General features: G+C 52.5%; 1 protein-coding gene across 3 annotated transcripts in view; it reads left to right on the top strand.

Annotated features, from left to right (window-relative positions):
- Positions 1–25211, top strand: part of DPP9 (dipeptidyl peptidase 9) — a 38022-nt gene that overhangs the window by 8610 nt on the left and 4201 nt on the right. Inside the window, exons 4-20 of one of the 3 annotated variants that reach the window (XM_036240308.1) lie at positions 5301–5413; positions 6799–6972; positions 7055–7223; positions 7899–8012; positions 9620–9748; positions 10779–10840; positions 12363–12463; positions 13926–14103; positions 14309–14471; positions 16889–16968; positions 19584–19736; positions 20177–20312; positions 21901–22046; positions 23014–23160; positions 24151–24303; positions 24420–24554; positions 24936–25019. In XM_036240308.1, the coding sequence (XP_036096201.1) occupies positions 5301–5413; positions 6799–6972; positions 7055–7223; positions 7899–8012; positions 9620–9748; positions 10779–10840; positions 12363–12463; positions 13926–14103; positions 14309–14471; positions 16889–16968; positions 19584–19736; positions 20177–20312; positions 21901–22046; positions 23014–23160; positions 24151–24303; positions 24420–24524 (2123 nt within the window). In that variant the 3' untranslated portion in view covers positions 24525–24554; positions 24936–25019. Of the gene's footprint in view, positions 1–5300; positions 5414–6798; positions 6973–7054; positions 7224–7898; positions 8013–9619; positions 9749–10778; positions 10841–12362; positions 12464–13925; positions 14104–14308; positions 14472–16888; positions 16969–19583; positions 19737–20176; positions 20313–21900; positions 22047–23013; positions 23161–24150; positions 24304–24419; positions 24555–24935; positions 25079–25211 lie in introns of those variants that run through there. The other 2 variants (XM_036240309.1, XM_036240307.1) reach the window with 2 other exon arrangements.

Below are 25211 nucleotides of genomic sequence, written 5' to 3' on the forward strand. Positions count from 1 at the left end.
GTTCCCAGTTGGTACGTACCTAAGTTGTGGGTTCAGTCCCCTGTCAGGGTACCTACAGAAGGCAGTGATGGATGTTTCTCTCTGACATCGATATTTCTCCCTCTCTTTCTCTCTTTCTCTCGCTCTCCCTTCCTCTCTCTCTAAAAATGAATAAAAGCATATCCTTGGGTAAGGATTAAAAAATAAAAATAATAAATGACTCATGGAAAGCTGCCATGATCGCACAAGTGCACACCCTGTGGGCTAACAACAGGGTGGCTTGCCACATTTTTGCTGTGGCTGCCCTGGATACATGGATAAGCATGTTAATAGCTAATCACTTCTTCCCCGTTCCCGTGTGTGCCTCTGGAACAGCGCTTTCTACATATCTGCAGTTGTTTAGGTGTTTGTGTTCCCTGCCGGGCCATGTGAGAACCTCAGGGCATGGCGTGGGCCTTGTGTACCTGCGGCCGCCTGCATTTGTGCCCTTAGCACCCAAGCCATAGCCTTGCTCCTGGTTGGACAGTCAATATCTGCTGAGCCAGTGAATGCTACCCTACTTTACCTAAAGGTCTCACAGAGCAGCTAGGGACAGTTCCAATCATGTTTAAAAGCAGCGTGACACATGATTGTTGATCCAAGGCAGGTTTTTATTCTCAGCACTCTCGACTTTGGGTCCCAGATCAGTCTCTCTATATCCTCAGCCCCTGGGACAGTGCCTACTCCTGGTCATGCCCTCAGTCAATACTGGAGCGAGTGATTGAATGAACAAATGAAGGTCATTCTGCCTGAAGGTAGCCCCATGCTAATGGTTGTGACTGTGACTGAGATGGACACCAGATGGCTCTCTCCTTCCCGAAGCTGATGCAGGCCCTCCTCATAAAGAGCCACGTGGAAACCAGATGGTGGTTGGGCATGCACAGAGTTAGAAAAGACTTGTCTAGAATGGGGGTCATCAAGCAACAACTGGCTCTGTTTGAAAATCTAGTTTTACTGATGCCCAGCATGCCCACTCATTTATTTCCATCTATGGCTGCTTCTGAATATAGATGCAACAAAGGTCATAGGGCCTGCAGAGTTGAAAATATTTACTGTATGCCCCTTCATAGAAAGCAGTGTGCCAGCTCTAGCCTAGGAGAGATTAGGGCTAGAAGTGTGTGCTTCAAGCTCCTTTAGCCAAGGAGGAGCTTGGCTGTTAGGACCGAAAGTGGCCAAGATACATGGAGTCTGGTGAGCTGTTGCCTCTCTTTCCTGCCGTTTTGTGCTCCTCCAACCCCTTTTTCCCACTTTCTTTGGTCACTCACTCAAGTTCAGGTTTCCGTCCTGGTTAAGGTACTTGTATGAGTTTCCTAGGGCTGCTGCTATGAAGATCCAGCTAGGTGGCTTAAAACAACCCAAAAGGATTCTCTCACAGTTCAGGGGCCCAGAAGTCTGAAATCAGTTTCTCTGGGCTGAAATCAAGGTGTTGGCAGGGCTGCCTTGTGCTTCCTCCTGAGGCTTGAAGGGAGAATCTGGCCTCCTCCAGCTTCTGTTGGCTACCGGTGTTCCTTGGCTTATAGCTACATTACTGTAGTCTTTGCTTCCGTGGTCACACCGCTGCCTCCTCTTCTGTGTCTGAAATCTCTCTCTGCCTTCTTGTAAGGCACATGATTACATGTAGGTAATTCATGCTAATCTCCACAGTTTAAGATCCTTAATTTAATCCCATCTGCAAAATGCCTTTAGCTGCCAAAGGTAACATAGTCACAGGTTCCGGGAATTAGGATGTGGACATCTTTGGGAGCCATCGTTCAGCCATCTACAGAGCTGCTGGAAGGGACAGGAATCCTCCGAGCTCCTTTGAGCCGCCAAGTGCACCCAGTAGTAAGGTTGCAGGGGCATTCAGGGTACCCTACCCTGGACCTCATGACATGGCAACCCAAGCCTTGTGGAGCCCAGGCAGCTGCTCTGCGTGTATTTTTCTCCATGGCTCCACTTTCACTGTCCTCCTGCTGTCTGCTCTCAGGGTTACTCGTCTAGGGTTCTAGCCACCAGCAGAAATGGATGAGCTTTCTCCGAATTTCTGGAGAAGGAATCAGATCAGCTCAACATACGTCAGATGTCCAGTTGGCCGTGGCGTGTGCATATGTCTGTGGCTGGAGTGGGTGGGTACCCTAAGTCCACAGGATGCTCTGAGGGCCCATCCCAGTGGGTACGGGCAACTCCAGACAAGGGCTATGGACCCAGCAAAGACCCTGAAGTGTGCCTAAGTTCAGATCTGTGCTGTGTCTTTTGAGGTGACATTAATCACCCTTGAGCTGATCCAGTCTGCATTACTCAACACCCTCAGGGATGCTTGACCTCACTTCATGAATGTCCATGTTTCTGGGGCACCCCTCCCTGGAGCCCCCAAGTATTTATAATATGGGTTTGCACTAGCCCAGCACTTGAGTGAATTCTGGCAGCTAGCAACTTTGTGGAAAGAACAGAAGGGGCCTCCCAAGGGCAATGCCTAGCCTGCCGCTCTAAGTGCCACCTGCCCCCTACTTTCGCTGGGACCCCTGCCTCCATGGTGGGCACCAAGCTTCGCCATTTGAATCATGTGGAGCCAATCACTGGGTCCTCAGTGAAGACTTTTTCAGATGTGCTTGATGAAGCCCAACGCACTCAAGATGGAGCAGAGAAGGGACTTTGCCGGCTCCTGCTGCCAGGAAGATGGCATGGCGGCAGCTCAGGTTTCAGGGCTCGGACTGCAGTGTCTGGAAAGCCTCTCTTTCTGGCTCTCCTGCTCCTCCCCACTGCACATGGGTGGCTTGTGTTGGACAGGGAGGGCACAGGGCCCCAGACAGCTTTGGGGGCCCCTTAGATGAAAAATGCAAGACCACTGTGTGTCCTTGTGTCCTGTGTCCAGATCCAGAATCCCATGCCCTCAGAAGGCCACAGCATGCGGGGATGGAGGTAGTGCTTGCATTGGAGGGGGGGTGTTGCTGTCCCTAAAGATGGGGCAGAGCTAGAACGAGAGGGCAGAGGAGGGGCAGCGATGGCAGAAATCAGCGGTAGTCATTGGTCATCTCAGACCTCTGACCTGCACACCGATCATCACCCTCAAGGTGCTGAGGGCAGCTCATCCCGGAATGTGCTAGCTTAGGCCATTTGGTATCTCCTCTTACTAATCAGCTGGGGAGAAGGTGGCCCCAATATTCTTGGCAAGGCCACACCCTTGATTTCCCATTTGGAAAGCTCCAGCTGTCCCACTGAGCCCTGCAGACAGAGATTGTCCAGAGCACACACCGTGGGCAGCATGGCCGGGCAGTATTTGTCTGTGCCTCTAGCTGGGAATAAGAAAATTTGAAGCAGCTGAAAGAGTCCTTAGAGATTGAATTGTGAGTGCTACTCCCCTGCACATCTAGGTTAACTTTGCATTTTCCTTAAATCCACTTTTACTTATTTATTTTTTTATCCTCACATGAGGACACTTTTTGCATTTATCTTCAGATAGATCGGGAGGGAGACAGGGAAGAAAAGAGAGAGAGAGAGAGAGAGAGAGAGAAAGAGAGAGAGAGAGAAACATTGATGTGAGAGAGACACATCAAGCCAAGGTATGTGCCCTTAGCAGAAACTGAACCTGGGCCTCTCTGATCCACGGGCTGACGCTCTAACTGCTGAGCCAAACTGGCCAGGGCCTTAAATTCACGTATAAAGGAACCCTTATTAATCTAATATTTTTCTTTAATATGCTCTTATTTTGCCAACTGTACTTCATGAACAATTTTATCATAAGTGGAAAACCCATGTCACTTGCCATATTGGGAAGTTACCTATAAAGATAACTAACTGTCAGCGCAGCACATGTTATTTATTAAGCTCTAGCTCCAGAGGGTCCGAATATGGGGAGCCCGCCTGTTCTCCCAGTATTAAATGTGAGAATGCAGCCGAGGCCAGTTTGGCTCAGCAGTTAGAGCAACGGCCTGCGCGCTAAGGGATTGTGGATTTGATTCCGATCAAGGGCACGTATTTGTGTTGCAGGTTCAGTCCCTGGCCCTGGTTGGGGTCAGCTGGGGTCATGTGGGAGGCAACCAATGGATGTGTCTCTCTCACATCGTTGTTTCTCTCTTTCTTTCTCTCTCTCTCCCCTCCCCCCTTCTCCCACTCTCTCTCTCCCTCCCTCCCTTCCACTCTAAAATCAATGGAAAAATATCCTCGGGTGAGGATTCACACACATACAAAGTGAGAGTGCACATGAGGGGGTCCTGAGAAGATGCTGACACTAGATTGAGACTTCTGGAGAAACTCAGATTGAAAGGGGATCAGAGAGGGGCTCAGCTTTTCTTGATTGATTGTTAGTTCACAGCTCATTCCTGGGCCACCAAAGAATGTCCTGTCAGCTGCTGGGGAATGTCCACACTCAGGGAGCACTGCCCCGGTGTCCCCCACCTCATTGCACAGAGAGGGGGAAACCCAAGGCTTACTAGAGAGAGTCATTCTGCTCTGCCGTTAACTTTATTAACAACAACTGTACTGTCATCCATCCAAAGACACTACCGATTGAAAGATCTGCCATTATTTTAATTGCCACTAAGAATACAACATCACTTTCAACAATAAGACACATCTCAACTTCAAAGACGTGAGAATATGAAAAATTGCAACTTACTGGAATTAGGCTGATATCTCTGAGCATCGTATCCCAGGCATTGTGCTAAGTGCTTTGTATTTCTTACCTCATTTAATCCACACTGAATCCTCACTGGGCAGCTGCTATCATTTTATAGGTAAGGTTAGATCAGTGGTTCTGTCGGAAGGTTCTGCCCTCCAGGAGACACTGGGCGACATCTGTAGTGATCACGACTGGGGCTGCTCCTGGCATCGAGTGGGTGGGGCCAGGGATGCTGCTCAGCACACCCCAGTGCCTGGGCCGTTCCCCACAGAGTCAAGGGGAAGAGATGTTTGATTAGGCACACACTTGCTCTAATCCTAGATTAATCTGTGGCCTCTGCTAAAGCCTTTTAATAAAGAAGGACATTGAAGACTGGAGCCTCGCCTGTTGAGAACTGGGTAGCCCTGACCACCCTTTTTTTGTTCTATTGTGTGCTGTTTCTTCAGTAATTTAGGCCAAGATGTTCAACACAAACACCTCAGCGGTGGAAGATCCTGTACTACTGCTGACGTGCTTAAACCCGGGGTCATAGCTTCTCTGGGGAGGGATGTGCAGTCAAAATGCTTTGGCAGGATGACGTAGATGCAGAAGGAACCAGCTGGGCCCAGCCACAGGGAGCCTGAGGCTGGCCCCCACTCTTTCCTGGGCCAGGTCACCCATTCTGCATTTTTCCTCTTCCCCCAAGGGATGCCTTATGGCAGCCGAGAGAACTCCCTCCTCTACTCTGAGATCCCCAGGAAGGTCCGGAAAGAGGCTTTGCTGCTCCTGTCCTGGAAGCAGATGCTGGACCATTTCCAGGTGAGCTGCACCTGTTGGGTCTTGCCTGTGAGTGAGGGAGGTGGTCAGGTCATCAGGCTGTACACCATTTCCATGGGCCCTCAACTCCCGAGGGGCCCAGGCCAGCCACACAGTTCACGCACACCCTGCGTAAAATAGATTCTGATCTCCGGAGCTCTTCCCTCTCCCCCAGTTTGTGGTCCAGCCCCAGAATCTAGGCTTCCAATAACAATGCTTTTCAAAGCATCTTTTCCTTTTAAATGCCTCACTAAAATGTTGAGCTGACTTGAGTCTGGGCCTTTTTATGGAGAGTTGGCTAATACTTAATGTCATCCAGAGTTGGCTTAATTCCAGGGAGAAGGATGGCAAGTGAGGGACAAGAGAGCCTTTTTCATTGGTTTATGTTTAGTTTTTTCTGACTTTAAAAGGAGTATGACAATAGCAGATTGTGGGGGGGAATGACACACTGAATTTTTCCATGCCAACACAACCGCTCTCCCTTTGCCTGCCCCATTTAGTCCCCAAGCCAAGGAGCTTGTATTCACATAGCTTTTGTCCCGCCATGGGGGTAATTTTACTTTGGATTCTTTTTTTTTTTTTTTTTTTAATTGATTTTTTTAGAGAAAGGAAGGGAGAGAGAAAGAGAAACTTCTGTGTGAAAGCTGAACATCAGTCGACTGCCTCCTGCATGCCCCTACTGGGGATCGAGCCCGAAACCCAGACATGTGCCCTGACCAAGAATCGAACTGGCAACCTTTTGGTTTAAGAGATAATGCTCAATTAACTGAGCCACATGGGCCAGGGCTCAGTTTTGCTTCTTAAAAATGCATTTCTTGTCACTAACGTTCCTCTACAACTTCATAACATCTTCAGCATTCTCCCTGGGACAGTTGCGTGGTGGTGTCCACAACAGTTTGGCTGCCCAGACCCACCAGGGTTAGCTATTTGGGTGGTCAGGTAGTCCTGAATCTGCCCTACCCACCACCTGTGCAGAAAGTATGAATGTTTGGGGTTGGGTGGTTTCAGATCGAATGCTCTTGGCAGGAAGGGGTAGTGACGGGGGCAGGAGGTGTCTGTTGGATTGGCCACAGGGAAGAGTGGTCCAGCAGTGTCTCTCCATGCTGTGGGGCAGAGGACAGTCCTGTCTGCCTTGGAGAAGTTCCGTTGGAGAGGGAGCACAGGGCAGCCCAGAGATGGGCCGAGAGGGGAAGAGTTCCACCTAAGCCCCGGAAACCTGTCAGCCAGCCCTGGTCAGGGCTCTGCTGCTTGTTCTGCTCAGTACAGCTCTGCTCATCAGAACATTCTCTCTGGTGTGGACCCAAGTCAGATAGTCCGGTCCCTCCCAGGAGTGCCCAGGTTGCCAGGGCCTCTGGCTGCTGACACTGACGTCTGTCTCCTGTCTTCAGGCCACTCCCCACCATGGGGTCTACTCTCGGGAGGAGGAGCTCCTTCGGGAGAGGAAGCGCCTGGGGGTCTTTGGAATCACCTCCTATGACTTCCACAGCGAGAGTGGCCTCTTCCTCTTCCAAGCCAGTAACAGCCTCTTCCACTGTCGGGACGGGGGCAAGAATGGCTTCATGGTAAGCTCCAGTCCCTGGCCGGGGGTGGGTTGGGTGAGTGGGTGGCATCCTGCCCCTCTGAGCCAAGTCTCTCTGTCTACAGATGTCCCCCATGAAGCCACTGGAAATCAAAACCCAGTGTTCTGGGCCTCGGATGGACCCTAAGATCTGCCCTGCCGACCCTACGTTCTTCTCCTTCATCAACAATAGTGATCTGTGGGTGGCCAACATTGAGACGGGCGAGGAGCAACGGCTGACCTTCTGTCACAGGGGTAAGGCGGGCTGAGGACACCAAGCCCTGGCCAGGCTGGACAGGAACTTGCGCTGGGGGGTGGTCTGTTGGGCCAGCCCGGGCCAGGACTTTCCGGGCACAACCATCAAAGCTACCCGTCCAGTTTCTAGAAAATACACTGCCCCCACTCACTCACCTTGACCCCAGGCGCCTTCCTGAACCCTGCTCTCACCAGCCGCCCTCCTGTGTGGCCCTCTGTGGCCTTCCCTGCCAGACACTGACTCTGCACCTCTGCTCACTCAGCCCCGCCCACCTCCGCTCTCCTTTCTGACTCTACGGGGTTGGGCTCAGATCTCACCTGCTCCTTGAGATTTCCCTCATGCCCCCCCTCATTGGGAGTGACCGTCCCCTTCTGTGGGTGTCTGCGGAACTCTGCACCCAGCGTGGCCTCAGACCTTTCTCCTTGTCCAGCCCTCACTGTAAACCCGAGTGGTTTAGCCACTGCCCACATCCGGGGACACTTTTAGTTGTCATAGCTAGGTGAAGATGATCCTAGGATCGAGTGGGTAGGGGATTCAGGGGTACTACTGAACACCCCACAGTGCCCAGGACAGCCCCCCACAGATTATGTGCCAACGCCAATGTTAGCAGCACCGAGGAGAAACCTACTTTAAATTAGATGCCTCATCTCTCGTCCTGTTTTCTCCTCCTCCAGGCTTATCCAATGTTCTTGAGGACCCCAAATCTGCGGGCGTGGCCACCTTCGTCATCCAGGAAGAATTTGACCGCTTCACGGGCTACTGGTGGTGTCCCACAGCCTCCTGGGACAGTAGGTTCTTTTCCATTTTTAAAAAATGCTTCTGTGTGCACTTCTTTTATTAATAGAGTCTATGTGCTTTTCTGCTTTGCACTTTTCACTTAAAGAAACCTCAGCAATCTTTCTATTGATATCAGTGTCTTAGTCCATTTGGACTGCTATAACAATACCACAATTTTGGGGGCTCATAAACAGCACTTACATCTCATGGTTTTTGAAGCTGGAAGTTTAAGGTAAAGGTGCCAGAGATTTGGTGTCTGGTGAGAACCTTTTCCTGGTTCATAGATGGCACCTTCTGGCTGTGTCCTGTGGTGGGGTCTCTTTTATAAGGACACTAATCCCACTCATGAGGGCTCCACCCTCATGACTTAATCAACTCCCAGAGGCCCATCATGTAAGGCCTTTATATGGGGGAGGGGGAGTAGGATTTAACATTTGAATTTGGGTGGGGTCACAACATTCAGTCCATTACAGTTAGCACACAAAGAACTCTTTAATGACTACAGTCGACCTTGGAGCTGAATGTGCCAGTTTATTGAACTAGTTCCACATGGACACTTTGGTTGTTTCTAGTTGTGGCTTTTGGTTTTATTTTGATGACAAACAATACATACTCCAATGAACATCGTTACACACGGATCCTGGTGGGTGATCTTCTGTCATGCTCGACCGGGGTGAATCTGCCTTTAGGGGACATTGCACAATGTCTGGACACATATGTGGTTGTCACAGCTGAGTCTGAACCACAGCGCTGCCACTCCCAAACTACATGGCCTCAGGCCAGCCACTCAGCCTCGTAGGCGTCCAGTGCTCCACCCATGGAGCAGGTGTGGAGCAGGCTGGGATTTCTGGAGACATCTTTGGTCAGTCCACAGTGAGTCTTAGGTGAGGGTGCAGAAAGCAGTAGGAGAACCTTCTCAGTAGCTAAGAAAGGAAAGGGCTTGTTGAAGAAGGAACGGCCACGGGCTCTGCCCCAGTAACGTCAGCATTGCCCGTCACCCACTCCTTTCAGAGCTGTAACCACCCAGTGATTTACTTATTCCCATAACGATCTTTATTGTAATTCTTCTTGAGACATGTGTTAATTAGCTTGGGCTGCTGAACCAACTCCCACAAACTGAGGGCTTAGACAACAGACGTTTATTGTCTCACAGTGCTGGAGGCTGCAAGTCAGGGTCAAGGTGTCAGCACCTTGGCCCTTTCTCTTTGGTTGATGCTGTCTTCTCCCTGCTTCCTCACGTGGTCTTCCCTCTGTGTGTCTGTGTCCTAATCTCTTCTTGTAAGGACACCAGTCATGTTGGATTAGAGCCCTCCCTGATGACTTCATTTTATTTTAATTGCCTCTTTAAAGACCTCATCTCCAAATAAAGTCACATTCATAGGTCATGGGTTGAGGGCTTCAACATAGGGATTTGCCAGGGACATACACAATTCAGCTCATAATCCCCCCACACGGCCATCTCGAGACTGGCTGAAGGTCTAGTAAAGGACAGACCCGGGGTTCCAGCCCAAAGGCTCATGCTGTTGTCTGGGTCCGGCTGTGGCAGAGCAGAGTCCCTCATGTGTACAGGATGAGGCGGGACTCCCAGACCCTCAGTGTGTCCCCTGCCCCCTCCCAGGTTCAGAAGGCCACAAGACACTGCGAATCCTGTATGAGGAAGTCGATGAGTCTGAGGTGGAAGTCATTCATGTGCCCTCTCCTGCACTAGAAGAAAGGAAGACAGATTCATACCGATACCCACGGACAGGTGAGTGCCCAGGACAGGTCTGAGTGGCTGGGCAGTGGTCTGAGTCCTCACAGAGCAGGTGAGGCACCGGCTAGGACAGGCCTATAGGACTCAGAGTAGCTCGGGAACAACGGCAGGGCCAGCACTGCAGCGGAGCCCAGGAGACAGAAAGAGCAAGGGGGAGACGGTGAGGGAGTGTGGGCCCCAACCCACAGACTCGAGTTCACCTGCTTCTCAAGAGAAACTGGAAATCCAGACTCAACTGAGAAATCTCCCAGTTCTTAAATGTTGTTCGAATTATTTAAAAATACTCAGCCAAACAAAATACACGACAGGCCAGGTCCAGCCTGCAGGCCTCCTGTTGCCACCTTCAGGGAAGCAAATGAGAGTGGTTCCCGCTAACCTTCGGTGAGCATCTGTTTGCCGTGCGGGACAGAGCCTTCCTAGAGGATATTTCCAGTCCCCGATGCGAATGGGAAAAGCCACTCCCCGCTCCTCATTTGACAAGTGAGAAAGAACACCAAGGCTGAGACATTCCCTGCCCGGGGTGCTAGAGTCCTGACGGCAGGGTTGAGATTTGTCGTAGAAATAACCGAATCCCACCTCTGGAAGCACATCTTAGTCGTCCCCATCTGTAAGCCACCTCCCTCCCAGTGGGCTGGGGCCCGGATGTGCCACCCTTCTGCGTGGTTGGTGATTTTATTACGGATATGTCCCAACTTCACAGCCAGATTTTAGGCTCTCCAAAGGCAAGTGTCTTCCTCGTGTATGTGTCCCCATGACCTCCCATCAGCATAGAGGTTAGATGTCACTCTCTGTCTGGAATGAGGTCCTGGCCCCAAAGTCAAAAAGTCCTGCTCAGGGACTTTGTGCCTGGGCCAGAGAGGGAGACGTGCCCATGGAGAGACCTTTGGACACCCTTCCCCTGCCTCTCCCCCATGCCAACTGTGTCACCTTTCTGTAGGCATCACCCTGTACCCTCCACCCCAGCACCTGCTCTCACTCTACCTGGGTGACACCTGCCAGGCTCACCTCACTTTCATTTCTGCAGGTAGCAAGAATCCCAAGATTGCCTTGAAGCTGGCCGAGTTTCAGACTGACAGTCAAGGCAAGGTGAGAGGGGCAGAGAGTCCCAGAGAGCTTCTGGAGGAGAAGAGGGGCCAGGGTGTGTGTTGTGAGCTCGGTAGATAGTTGGGCAACATCAGCAGGCTGCTTGCCCCTTTTCTGGGCCAGGAGCTCTTCTTGGCCAACTAAATGCAAAAAGACACTGTCTGGAGCTCTGCTTCCAGGCCTTGCTGCCACCTGTCACTCTGCACCTCACTCTGAAATGATAGGTCCTCATCACTTAGGGAGCTGTTGCTCCATAGTCAGGAGGGCAAGAGCGGCTGTGGCTGAGGAGGGCGATGGAGGCAGGGACAACAGGCTCCACACGTCAGAGGTTAGAGTTCAGACAGCTGACAAAGCCCTTGCATATTTTTGCCAAAAATGCATTCTTGTGTAATGTTTCAGAAAAAAGTGTACGATAAAGTACACTTATTTTTGTAATTTAAGAGTCACTTCTTGTTTTGGGCACAGTTGGGCCCTAACCAGACCCCTTCTCCACGCTTGACCGGAGTCTTCTTGCAGATTTGACATAGATCGACTCTAAGTGGCTTTGTTTTAAACAGGCCCTGGCTTTGTCAGACGAATAGGGTTCTGCAGTGGTTTGGGTTCTACCAACTGAACAGACAGCTAGGGGACATTGGGGGTGGTGGCCCGCTGGGGTGTGAGACATGCTGAGGCTCTGCCTGCCTTTTCCCTCCTCCATCCTGGGGAGATGCCATGCCAGCCCCATTTTGGCTCCAGGAAGCTGTGGCATCCAGAGGCTGTCTTGCCCAAGGCCACCTGGCTCTACAGTGACCGTCCACACCAGAACTCTCAGTTTCCAGCCAACAGGCTATCATAATGAAGTCCCACAGACTGGGTGGCTTAAACAACAGAAGTTTATTGTCTCAAAGTTACAGAGGCTAAAAGTCTGAAATCAAGGTGTCGGCAAGGCTGGTTTCTCCTGAGGCCATGAGAAAGGACCCGTTCCAGGCCTCTCTCCCTGGATTGTAGACGGCTGTGTTCTCCCTGTGTCTTGTCACAACACACTCTACCTACGTGATGCCTGTGTCCACATTTCTCCCTTTTATAAGAACACTAGTCCTGTTAGATTGGGGCCACCCTACTCCTGTATGACCTCATCTTTTTTTTAATATGTCTTTATTGATATTTAGAGAGAAAGAGGAAGTGAGAGGGAGAGAGCGACAGAAACATTGATGAGAGAAACGTTGATCGGCTGCCTCCTACGTACCCCCTACTGGAGATTAAGCCCAAAACCCAGGCATGTGCCCTGACCTGGAATTGAACCAGCGACCTCTTGGTGCATGGAGTGATGCTCAACCATGAGCCACACCAGCTGGGCTGACCTCATCTTAACTAATTACATTTGCAGCCACTTTATTTCCAAATAAGGCCCCATTCTGAGGTACCAGGGGTGAGGACTTTCAACGTATGGATTTTGGGGGACTCAGTGTGCCCCTAACATTAGCTGTCTAGTTCTGGGTAGCGTGTGATCAGGCCAGAGTGTGACCCAAATCTGTTTTCCCTTTAGATCGTCTTGACTCAAGAGAAGGAGTTGGTGCAGCCCTTCAGCATGCTCTTCCCAAAGGTGGAATACATCGCCAGGGCTGGGTGGACCCGAGATGGCAAATAGTGAGTCTTTCTGACAGGATCAAAGTCATTTATATTCAGGACCCTGGGGATGCCACCCCCCACCCCCGCACCCTCGATTGTATTGTAAGCATAATGGAATCACCAAATAGAATGATTTTGTTTCACTGGTTTTCTAGCCCTTCTGCTCACATCAGAGACAAACACCTAACCAGGGTCCTAAAAGCATGTCCTGAGGGCTAAATCCTTACCACCTATCTTTTTTTGTTCAGTCCAGGAGCCCAGAAAGGTTTTTGTGTTTATTTGTTTTTTAATTCTCACCTGAGGATATTTTTCCATTTTTATCTTCAGATAGAGTAGGAGGAGGGAGAGAGAGAGAGAGAGAAACATTGATCTGAAAGAGACTCATCGACTGGCTGCCTCCCACACGACCACAACCAAGGTACATGCCCTTGACCAGAATCGAATCTGTGATTCACTGGTCTGTGGGCCAGCGCTCCAACTGCTGAGCCAAACCGACCAGGGCCAAGAAAGGTTTTTATGTTTTTTTTTTTTTGTTTTTTTTTATCCTCACCCGAGGACATTTTCCCATTTTTTGTTCAGGTAGAGTGGGAGGGTGGGAGGGAGAGAGAGGAACAGAAAGAGAGAGAAACATCGATGTGAAAGGAACACATCGAGTGGCTGCCACCCGCACGACCGATCAGGGCCAGGGACAAACTGCAACCGAGGTACGTGCCCTTATCGGGAACCAAACCCGGGTCTCTCAGGACCGCAGGTTGACGCTCTAACCGCTGAGCCAAACCGGCCAGGGCAGGTTTTTATGTTTTTAAATGATTAGAGGGGGGAAATATAAAGAATAATAATATTTGATCCTACACTAAAGTGATATGAAATCTACATTTCAGTGTGTGTAAATAAAGTTTTATTGGCACAGGGCCACACTCTTTCATCTACAACTTGTCTGTGGCTGCTTTTGCATTACAAGGGCAGGGTTGAATAGTGGTGAAGGACACTTGTGGCCCACAGAGTTGAAATGCTGGCTTGAGGGCCCCTTTACAGAAAGAGTAGTTTCTCCCACTCCAGACACTTGCTGGACCCCCTTCATAACAGAGACAGCTAGCCTCAGAGCAGGCTCTCACTGGAACCTCCCATCCCTGCTATGTTGCTCTTTGATTTGGTTTTAGTTGCTCCCTGTTTATGTTAAAAATTGTCAGGTTGCAGCAAAGTATGAAATCAAGGATGGTGTCTGTGGGTGAGGATTTGGCAGAAATTATGGCACTCTCAAAACACTGCTCTAGCATTTAATGATTTGAGACGTTTCCAGAAGTCAGTATGGAGTTCTGTCTGCCCTCCTGTCTTCCCCAGAGCATGCATGCCAGCCAGGAAAACTCTGTGTATTGTGGGGTACGTGGTCAGGTATTGGTGAGGTTGACCGGCGGGTGGCCTTAGTCACCAGCTTCCCTCTGCTGGCCCCTGAGGCCCTGGCTTCTCTTTTGCCTCTCAGTGCCTGGGCCATGCTCCTGGACCGGCCCCAGCAGCGGCTTCAGCTGGTCCTCCTGCCCCCGGCCCTGTTCATCCCCACCACTGAGAATGAGGAGCAGCGGGTGGCCTTCGCCAGAGCTGTGCCCAAGAATGTCCAGCCATACGTGGTGTACGAGGAGGTCACCAACGTGTGGATCAACGTAAGGGTGGGGAGGTGCTGGGAGTGCACCCCGGGTCCCCTGCATGAGAAGTGAGCTTAGGCAGGCCTCCCCTGGCCAGGGAGGGAGAGTCCACGGGGGGCTGGGCTGGGCCTCCACCAAACCTGGCCAGCTGTCAGAGCCTCGCCTTCCTTGGCAGGGTGTGTCCACCACCTCCTGACATGTGTTCTCTCTTCTGCCCGGACAGGTTCATGACATCTTCTATCCCTTCCCCCAATCAGAGGGAGAGGACGAGCTCTGCTTCATTCGTGCCAACGAAAGCAAGACCGGCTTCTGCCACTTGTACAAGGTCACCACCGTGTTACAGCCCAGTGGCTACGACTGGAGCGAGTCCTTCAGCCCTGGGGAAGGTGAGCAGAGTCTGACTAACGACGTTGCTTGTCAGGGCAGCCATCTGAGGCTCGGTGCACCGTTTGTTCACTGATCCCACCCTTTGACTGAGGTGCCCCCGGGAAAGAAGCCAGCCTTGCCACTCACTCACGGCCTGGCAGGGGTTACCGTAGCTAGCTGTTTGTTCATTCAGTCAACAGTGATTGATTGAACCAGATTCCAGGCCTTTGTATACCAGGGGTTGGCGAACTATAGCTGCAGGTGAATTCCAGCTTGCTGCCTGTTTCTGTAAAGTTTTATTGGCACGTGGTCACGCCCATTCATTTATATGTTCTATGTGGCTTTTTGTGCCCTGATGGCACAAAAGCATGAGGAGGGAAATGAAGCAGGATAAGGTTAGAGAGTAAGGGGCTTTCTTTCTAGAATGGGTGCTCAGGGGCACTTCTCTGGGAAGTGTGCCATGGAGCAGGACCTGGAGGATGTGGTAGGAGTGGTGGAGGTTGCCACACAGAGCACTCCAGGCCTCAAGAGCTGCCTGTGCAAAGGTGCGGGGACAGGACCATGCCCAGCAGGTTAGGGGAACAGCAAGGAGGCCATGTGGCTAGAGCAGAGTGAACAAGGGGGAGAGGGAGGAGGTGAGGACAGAGGGGACAGGGCTGGTCGTGCAGGGCCCTGTAAGTCTTGGGGAGAACTTGGGCTTTTACCATTGATCTTACGCCAATTTAAAATGATTCCTGAGATTGCAGTGTGGAATGTAGCCTGAGGGGCAAGGAGAAGGGACAGGGACGGGGTTGGGCAGTGGGGCCGGGTGCACTTTGACCACCAGCCGACACAGTTTACCGGTGGGTTTTCGATGAGGAGCCTGAGAGAGAGGAAGGCACAGACATCGTTTGTTCCGTCTCAGGTCCGGTCTGAGATGGCAAGACTCTGAAAGGGACAGTTTTCGGAGGGGAGAATCTGGAGGTGGGTTTTGGAGGTGTGCAAGGTGAAGTGCTCGGTAGTGGGAACGCTGCGTGGGCTGGTTTGTGTTCTCGGAGTTCTGGAGGGCAGAACGTATTCGCGATGGGAGTGTGGCCATCCTCAAACTTGGGTGGCATCTCGACTTCAGGGCAGGACAGAGCACCAAAGGGCCTGGGTAGGGAAGCAGTGCCGCCTGAGAGTTAAGCCAGGGCTCTCCAAGCTCGGAGCAGGGTCTCCCCCTGGGCACTGCTGACGCTGGGGCCGGGTCATTCTCAGTGGGGGTCGTCCTGGGCACTGTGGAGGTTGAGCAGCATCCCTGACCCCCACCAACTCCCCAGTCATGACAACCATAGATGTTTACAGAAGTCACCCAGTGTCCCCTGGGGCCAAGTCACCCCAGGATTGCCCTGCAGGTTAGAGGGAGAGCCCATAAACGAGCCTCAAGTAGAGACCCCAGTGAGGATGTGTTCAGGGTGCCAGAGCCGAGGGGCACCCAGGCATGAGGAGCATGCAAAGCCCCAAGCTACAAGGGGTTGAGTAAGACGAACTGAGGAGTGACTGCTGTCTCCGGCCTTGTTACTTGGGGTTGACGCAGCCACCTCGTGCCAGCGGAGCTGTCTCCAAGGAGAGTTCTCTTTGGCTCATTAGTGTTTCTGCTTTTGGTTTGTCTGTTGACTCAACTGACCCCACCTAGCCTTGGGAAATGTCACTTGAAAAGTTCAAATTTCTGCATCCTGAAGTGGGCTGCTGAACTTGAATTTCACCTGCTGGTTGAGTGGAGTTTGCAGCAGTTGCCTCTCAAGAGGCCTCCTGCTTTTGAGTTGGGCACACCCGGTTTCCCATTGTCCTGTGGGGGGGCCCCAGCTGCATCCCCATCTCACACTTCTAGTCACATGTCTCCCACCTGCTTGATGGCAACTGAGCAGATGAGAAGGCAGGATCTCATTCACTTCGGTCAGAAGGAAGGCGTCCTTAAAGGCAGCGTGAAGTGGGAGTGAGGCCAGGAGCCTAGAGGAATCCATGAGCAACAGGGACAGCGCTGGCGCTGGAATGAAGTGTCTGTGTCACAGTGCTTTTACAGAGGACAGTCCTGCTGGAGAGGGCCCAGCAGGTGTGGTTGGCAGGACCTTCTGGGCCAAGAGAAGCATGGGCTTGAATTCAGGTGGCTCAATTCAGAAGACTCAAGAGCGAGAGAGGGACACGGCCCAGAAGGGGTTGGAGTGAGGCAGAACCAGCCAGCTGAGCCGTAGCCTAGGCCTCAGCGGGGAGCCTCATGGGCTGCAGGAGAATTGAGGAGGGACAGGGCTGGCCTGGGACACAGAGGCCATAGGCTGGCATTTGGCAAGTTGGTGGGGGACGGTCTGGACAGTGGGCTCAAGGGTAAGCCTGCTGTGTGCAGTTGGGTCTCAGTGCTTTGTGTCCCTATCACAGCTTCCTTCTGGGGCCCCTTCACCTCTTTTCCTTTCCTTATTTCCAGATGAATTTAAGTGCCCTGTCAAGGAGGAGACTGCACTGACCAGTGGTGAATGGGAGGTTTTGGCCAGGCACGGATCCAAGGTACCAGAGTCTCCATGCACACTTGTACACACACGTGCACAGACACGTTCTGGTCCCTCTCCAGATCTCGTGTGCGTGTGGCTCCCCTGCCTCCACCTGGGCACTCCTCCCTCCTGCTCTGCCCCCTCCACAGCTCTAGCATGCCCAGGGCTACAGAGACTGTGGTTCTGACCAGCTAGAGACTCTCTGAGTCCAGGATGCAGGGTCTTTTCTGAGCACCTGTTGTTGGGTCCCAGTGGGTGGGGCCTGGCCCATTCTCAGGCCACCTGGAGCATTCTGTTTTCCTCCTTACATTCCATGAAATCACTTGTCCCTGGAAGAACAGTTTGTGTGACACTTGGGGTGCCCACCATGGGATTGTTCCCACCAGGGCCCACCCCCACGCCTGCCCCTTGGGAGGTTCAGGAACAAAGGATGTGGTCAAAGGAAGACCAGAGGCATGCCTTCCATTCCCCCAAATGCATCATCTTAAAAACATGGCAAGACTTTGCCTCTGGCTACAGCATCTTCACTGGGGTCCAGGTCTACACATCCAGATTTTACGAAGGGTCCCTTTAATCAGACTTCCTGGCTCCCTCCCTTACACCAGCATAAATGCCTCCTAGACCAAAGACAGACATGTCAGCACGTGTGTGTGCCTCACAGTGCTCTTCATATGGTGAGAAACAGCAGTCAGTGGACGCTGAGTCAGCCAGCCAGGAGTGACATGGGAGCTCTGGGCTCCGTAGAGAACCGTGTTGATTACAGTGTAACCACACCTAACAGAATACCCTGTCACCAGCTCATAAAGACATCACTGCAAATCGTTGGGAAAGTAGTGAGTTATAAACCCACGGAGTAAGTTCCAATTCTGTCAGGTTTCACATTCACAACTTGATGTGTGAGGTGAGAGGGCCAGAGGGTTGGGCACTCCAAGGTTAAAGGGCAGTCACCTACTCTTAGTGGCTATGCTGTGGTGGCAGCCAGTCTTGCTGGAGGTGTGTCCCCCACCACCACCACCACAACCCCCAGCTCATAGCCTAGCCCTGCCCTTCAAGGAGTAGCTGGGTACTAAGACTCAGTTTCCTCATCTGTGAAATGGGACCATCTAGTAGCTCTAATTCTTTTATCTTGACAGCTGGTCTCTCCCCCTTGTTACTGCTGACATCGGGGCCAGATGATTCTTTGTGAGGGCGTCCTTGGCACTGCAGGGTGTTGAGTAGCATCCCTGGCTCCCACCAGGAGTACTCCCAGTTGTGACAACCACAGATGTCCCCAGACATGACCAAGTGTCCCCTGGGGGCAGAATCACCCTGGATGAGGACCCTGCTTTAAAGTAGTTTGAAGCCTTTGGCATACGTAGCGTCTGGCACACACTCAGGCCTATGTCATCACCTTTCTCTGTTACTGAACATTTTACCATTGGCATGCCTTACCTTTTAACCCAGAAGTTAAAACACAAAAGCAGCAGCAACATTTTAAAAATTACAAAAGGGGAAGAGTGACTCTAACGTTTTTACCTGAGACCATGTGCCCCAACCTGTTTCCACGCTTGTTGCCTTGGTGGGCCCTGAGCCTGGCGAGCGCTCACGTCCCCGTTTCTGCCCCTTCTCACATTGTCTTAACTCTGTGTGCTTTGAGTTTTCCAACAACATCCTCTATTTTCAGAAAACCTTTATTTAAAAAGTATGGTAATAACGAATACATCGTAATAGCAGTCGTTCTAGATTAGACTCAAGTCAGAATCCCCTTTGATCCTCATCCTAGACCCTGCAGCCTCTTCCCCTCCTTGGAGGTGACCACAGCGAGATCACTGCCAACCTGTCCTATTTGTGCACGTTGTTTTGGGGGATTTCTAGAGGTTTTTTAGAAAATAGAGTTTTTGTGGACACAGAATTGTGCCATAATTATGGAACCAGTCCCACCTTTTTGGACATTCAAGTTGTTGCCTTTAGTCTTAAGAGCATTTTGAACATCTTTTTCCTTCTATCTTGAAATCCCCTCCTGGGTTAAGTCCTCAGGGACAATTTCCAGGGGTGTAATTGCCAGGTCAGAGGACACATATTTTTAAGTATTTTGCCTTCATGTTGCCAGGTTGGCCCCAGAAAGGCAGTGCATGTTCCCATCCCCAGAGCATGGTTTGTTCCTCTCCTCCTGAGGACATCACCTAAGAACCACACGGGATCTGATGGGGGTTTCCCCAGGAAATAGGTGGAGCAGGGAATGCCAACTCTTAACCCCATGCATGTGAGTCACAGAGGTGGGCTGACCCCACATGGTACCAGGGCCTGGGGCTGGCAGGCCCGAGGGCCCAGGATGGCCCCAGCCTCAGCCTCTGTGAGAGGAATTGGGCCCTCAGCTCTGGGAGGCTCTGATCATACCCAAGTAACTGTCCAGGGTTCTGATTCCAGCCTGCCCCAGGACGTGCAGTTAACCCAGTAGATCGGGATCTGGCCTGTCCCACGGGGTCTGAGAAGTGCATCTCCCAGACGCTTCTCCAGCCAGCCTGGGAAATAGCAGGTCCCTTGTCCACAGAACACTGGACCCTCACTGTGGGAGTAGGGAGGGGCGGGTCATGGGAAGGCAGGCATGGGAAGCGTGGGGCAGCCTCACAAGGAGTCCCTGTGTCCCCACAGATCTGGGTCAATGAGGAGACGAAGCTGGTATACTTCCAAGGCACAAAGGATACACCCTTGGAGCACCACCTGTATGTGGTCAGCTACGAGTCGGCCAGCGAGATCGTGCGCCTCACCACTCCAGGCTTCTCCCACAGCTGCTCCATGAGCCAGGTGGGCACTCCCCTGAGCCCTGATGCGCTTGATGGCACCATCCCTGCACCCACCCTTAGCCTCTTGGAACATTCTAGAATATCAGGCAGCAGCTGAGCACAGGGCCACTCCCCATCTAGGGCAAATACTTCAGCAGTTTGCTGACTGTAGAACCAGAGAGGTGAGCAGGCTCTTGAATCGGAAGGATCTGGATCTGACCACCTCGCGCCGCTGGCCAGGGACAGACTCCTCTTGGCCTTAGTTTATTTGGAAAATGAGGGTGATGGTAATAGCAGCCACTCCCCATGGTTAGAGTTTTGAGGTTTGAATGAGCACTTCTACAGGGTAAAGATGGTAAACATCAGTGAAAGTTGGTGGTGATGGGGCAAAGGTCACAGAACGGAGGGAGGGAGGGAGGGAAGGAGGGAAGGAGGTGCTCAATGCCCCTGTCCCACCCACAGAATTTCGACATGTTCATCAGCCACTATAGCAATGTGGGCACACCACCCTGCGTGCACGTCTACAAGCTGAGTGGCCCCGATGATGACCCTCTACACAAGCAGCCTCAGTTCTGGGCCAGCATGATGGAGGCAGCCAGTGAGTAGCCCCAGATCCCAGATCCTCTGGGACTTGACAGAGTCTTTCCCCTTAGGAGCCTCAGCTTACCCAACTATAAAATGGGGTAATGGGATGGAGCCCCATCCAATAACACTGGTGAGAGAAGGTTGTCTTGGAGGGTATGAGGCAACAAGCAGCCCAGAGCCCTGCCTGCTGTGCCTCTGCCACATCTGGCCCCTCCCAGCAGCCCTGAGAGCTTGTCATTGAACATGACCACTGACCCCCACTGTCCTGTAGGCCCCGTCCCCTGGGACAGTCTCTCATTTCTGTGCTGTAGTTAAGGACTGCACCTCACAGAGCAGACTCAGTTCAGGAGCTGACTCTGCCTGACATGGGTCCCTGTAGAGAGTATCCTTGTTCTCAGGAGCAGCTGTCTCTAGGTGCAGAGCAGATGCGTTAAGTCTTTGTGGAAGAAGCCCCAGGGGTCAATCACTAGTGGACTCAGGAAATAGGAGGCCACTTGTCAGTTTGCTCAGGAGCCAGGAGGGCAGCTTGACTCTGCTGGGGTGACTCCAAGTTCAAATTCTGGCTGCAGAACCATGGGCGAGTCAGCTTGTCTTTCTAAAATGTTCCTTTATCTACAAAATGTCCGTTCTTAGGATGAAAATCAAACCCTCAGTACACAAATCCTCCCTAAGAAGGACACACTTTCCTGACCCCAGCCCTGCCACTTGCTAGATTTCCAGATGTTCTAGGAAATAAGAAGCCCTAGCATTTGTAGAGTATTTCATAGGATAGAAAGCATCAGCCCCTGGAATCCTAATAGATAAAAGGCCTCTTCACCTAATAGCTCAGTCCATGACTTCTTATGGCACCACGGACATGGAGCAGGGACTCCAGCCCTGGTTTTACAGATGAGGCCGGGAACCTGGGTGTCCTGATGCCCAGCCCTGGGTCTGCAGGCAGGTGGAATAGGGCATTGTTTTCCGAAACTGCTGATCTTGCCATGTTTGCAGACAACTTCTATGAGCAGTTGGCCAACTGTGGCCAAATCCCGCCACGCCCCAACACTTGCATTGTCTGTGGCTGCCTCAGGGCTGCGACAGCAAAGCTTAGTGGTTACTGCAGAGACACAGAATGTCTCCTCCATCTTAAACCCCAAAATACTCTCCACCCCTTCCCAGAAAACCCCTGACCTACATTACCACTTTCTTATTGAACTTCTAAATCTACATCCTGTTTAGCTGCATAAAATTATCCTAGAGACCTTTCTTCACCATCATGATCTGAACACCAGTGTTGTTTTGTAAAAATGCAAATAATTATAAAAATCAGAGAGAAACAGACCATGAAATTGGCTGTTAGTCAAATCCTAGAAGCATTGTCAACTCTGTGGGGGAATTGTCTGGCACCGCGCTGCTGATGCCAGTTCTGGGCGAGGCTGCAGCCTGGCGCACACGCCCACAGTGCAGAGTCTCTCTGGCCCTCTGATTTACAAAACCTCCAGAAAACATAGGATGGGGTGCCTCCAGCCCATCCTCGGCTGGTGGGGGCCAGGCAGTGGAGTGTGGGTATTGGCTGGCTATGGGCTTCTATCTGAGTAGCCACAGCTTCTCTGTCTCTGCAGGCTGCCCCCCCGATTATGTGCCCCCGGAAATATTCGACTTCCACACACAGTCTGATGTGCGGCTCTACGGCATGATCTACAAGCCGCATGCTGTGCAGCCAGGGAAGAAGCACCCCACTGTCCTCTTCGTGTACGGAGGCCCCCAGGTGGGTGCTGGCCCTGTTCCCCACAACTCTCTACATGTCAGGACTCGGGTGCCCTACTGACCAAACAGGGCTCTGGGGTCCCTCGAGCTTCTGCCTCTGGCTTTCCGTACACCTCAACCTTCCTGATGACCACCCACTCCTTCTCCTCCTGCTGATGCTCCCTTGTCCCTTTGGAAAGCCTCCCCACCCCCATGTGTTCATTTGGGCCACCTCCCAGTAGTGATGATCTCTTATCTCTGGTCACCAGCATGGGGACAGAGGTGGCCCTGGGCCCTGGGCCCAGTTCTCTGAGAAGGGGGCATGGCCAAGCGGGCAGGTGCACTTCACTTCGGGGTGTTCTGTCCTTCAGGGCACACCGGTGATATTGGGATATTTGTAGTTGTCACAACTGGTGGGGAAGCACTTCTGGCCTTGATGGGTGGAGGCCAGGGATGCTGTCTACACCCTCCAGTGCCCAGGGTGCACCCTGCCCCCGACCCCACATACACACAGGGAATGATAAGTCCTTGAATAGTAATAATGCTGAAGCGAGGAGCTGATTTAAGTTAAGTTCCTCAGAGAAAGCAACTGCTGCTGCCACCAGCTGCTCCCCACACCAGTTTTTGTGTCTGCTTTTTAGAGATAACTGAAGGGTAGAAAAGAGGCAGAATCATGGCTGAAGAAATAAGAGAAGATTCCAGGGAGGGTCTAGTTGAAAAGAGCTCGACTAGGGCTTTCCTCTCTAGCATATTGTCAGAACAAGGCCTGGTGCAGCATGGGCCCCTCTCATCTCCCACTCCCCACATCCAAAACCCTTCCAGGCCATTCGTCGCCTTCACAATAAAGAACAGGGTCCTGGATTAGGCTGTAAGACCCCCGCCCCATCCCACTGGCATCTGGCCATCTAGCCCTTTCTGTCTTGCATCTCACGTTGGATTTCTTACCACTTACCCAAAGCCCCACATCCTTGCTTTGCCTTCTGCCACAGGTGCAGCTGGTCAATAACTCCTTCAAAGGAATCAAGTATTTGCGGCTCAACACGCTGGCATCCCTGGGCTATGCCGTGGTTGTGATTGATGGCAGGGGCTCATGTCAGCGAGGGCTTCGGTTTGAAGGGGCCCTGAAAAACCAAATGGTAACTTCTCTTCCCAGTCTCTCTGGGCCCTTCCTGTGTAGTGAAGGGAGATCTGGGTTTTGTTGGCTCAGGGTTTGGGGTGGCTCTGGGGCACCTCCTTCAAAGACTGTCCAGGCCAGGATGCCAGTCATAAATGGAGTGGCCTTTTGGAACCAAGGGAAACATCTGCTTTGCTGCTCAGCTCTGAGCTTCGCCCCATGGGGACACAGGTACACACCCATCTCACCTGGTGCCTGAAACCAGACAGCCAGACATGTCAGTACAGGCCTAGTTGGCAGGAGGCATCAAGGGCTAGGCTGGACAGGGACTAGTGGCTGGAGAAGTGGTGCTAATGGTGATGGTTGTGATGGTGGTGGTGATGATGATGATGCTAGTGATGATGAAGGTGGTGGTGATGGTGATGATGGTGGTGATGGTGGTGATAGTGGTGATGATGGTAGTGGTGGTAGTGATGGTGATGGTGGTGGTGATGGTTATGATGGTGGTGGTGAAGATGGTGATGGTGATAGTAGTGATGATAGTGGTGATAGTGATGGATGTGATGGTGATGGTGGTGATAGTAGTGATGATGGTGGTGGTGATGGTGGTGGAGATGATGATGGTGATGACACTAACTATTCATTGATCCCTAGTTTGTGCCAGGCCTCTGAGTGCAGGACACTCACCATCTCATGCTATCCTCATGTTCACTGTAAAATGGGCCCTATTCAGGGTAACACCCTCATTTTCAGGGTAGGAAAACTGAGGCCCAGAGAGGGGATGTGACTCTCAGAGTCATTTAGCCAGGAGGTAGCAGGCAAGGTTGGTGCCAGGCCTATCTGACCACTGCCCCAGAGAGCAGCAGTGTGAATGGAGCCTGGAGAAAGGGGTATCTTCCAGAAAGCTGCTCTAACCCAAGAGGGAGATGGCTCCCCACAAGGGACAGAGGTGGGACAGCAGGGCACACACCCAGGAGGAGGCCACTGAAAGGTTCCTGGTCTCATCCCCCAGGGCCAGGTGGAGATTGAGGACCAGGTGGAGGGTCTGCAGTTCGTGGCCCAGAAGTACGGCTTCATCGACCTGAGCCGGGTGGCCATCCACGGCTGGTCTTACGGAGGCTTTCTCTCGCTCATGGGGCTGATCCACAAGCCTCAAGTGTTCAAGGTGGGTCCTGCCCCTGCCCCTTCCCTCTTGTCTGCCAGTACCCATTCGTGCCCCTTGGAGCCCTTGGGGGAGGCATCTCGGCAGGGGCTTTGCCACGTGGCTGTTTCTCCCCGCAGCAGCCCCATGGGGCCGAGCCCCCCTCCTCATTGCCCGCCACTGCTGACCCCAGGATGGCATCCGGCTGCACAAAACCCCGCCAGCAGCTCTCTGTGGGAGGCTGAGCCTGGGACCCCGGCCTCGGATGGGCAGAGGTGGGGCATAGTGTGAAGAGCGTCGGGGGAGGGGCCCCCAGGCCGGCGACACTGTCTGGGCACCGCGGGGCGGCGATGAGGAGGAGGAGGCAGAAAGGCAGTGGGACCAGGGAGGAGCCGATCCCAGCCTAAACATGCCCGTTCAATTCACCCTCCCTCTACAGCACACGGTCCACGGGGGACATGCGGTCTGAGGGCCCCTCCCTGTCAGCCCCTCCTTCCTTTGTGCATGCCCGCTCCTCATGTCCTCCGGGGGAGGCCTCGGGACAGCCAGTAGAGCAAGGGCTCCCAGAACCTGACCCGTGCACATGTGTCTCTCTTCTCTTCCCTCTCTCTCTGCCTCTCTGCCCCTCTGCCTCATCCATCCACTGTGGTCCTCAGGTGGCCATCGCAGGTGCCCCGGTCACAGTTTGGATGGCCTACGACACAGGGTACACGGAACGCTATATGGACATCCCAGAGAACAACCAGCTTGGCTATGAGGCGGGCTCCGTGGCCCTGCATGTGGAGAAGCTGCCCAATGAGTAAGGCCCCTACGTGCCCTGGAAGTTCTGAGAAACCGAGGCTCTGCTGCCTCTGGCACTGTGCCCCTGTGGCTTCTGCTCCTCCCTCTCTCTGCTTGGGCCTCACATCCCCGCCTGCAGCCCTGTCTCCTCT

This window comes from Molossus molossus, unplaced genomic scaffold (genome assembly GCF_014108415.1).
Source record: "Molossus molossus isolate mMolMol1 unplaced genomic scaffold, mMolMol1.p scaffold_m16_p_4, whole genome shotgun sequence".
Lineage (NCBI taxonomy): Eukaryota > Metazoa > Chordata > Mammalia > Chiroptera > Molossidae > Molossus > Molossus molossus.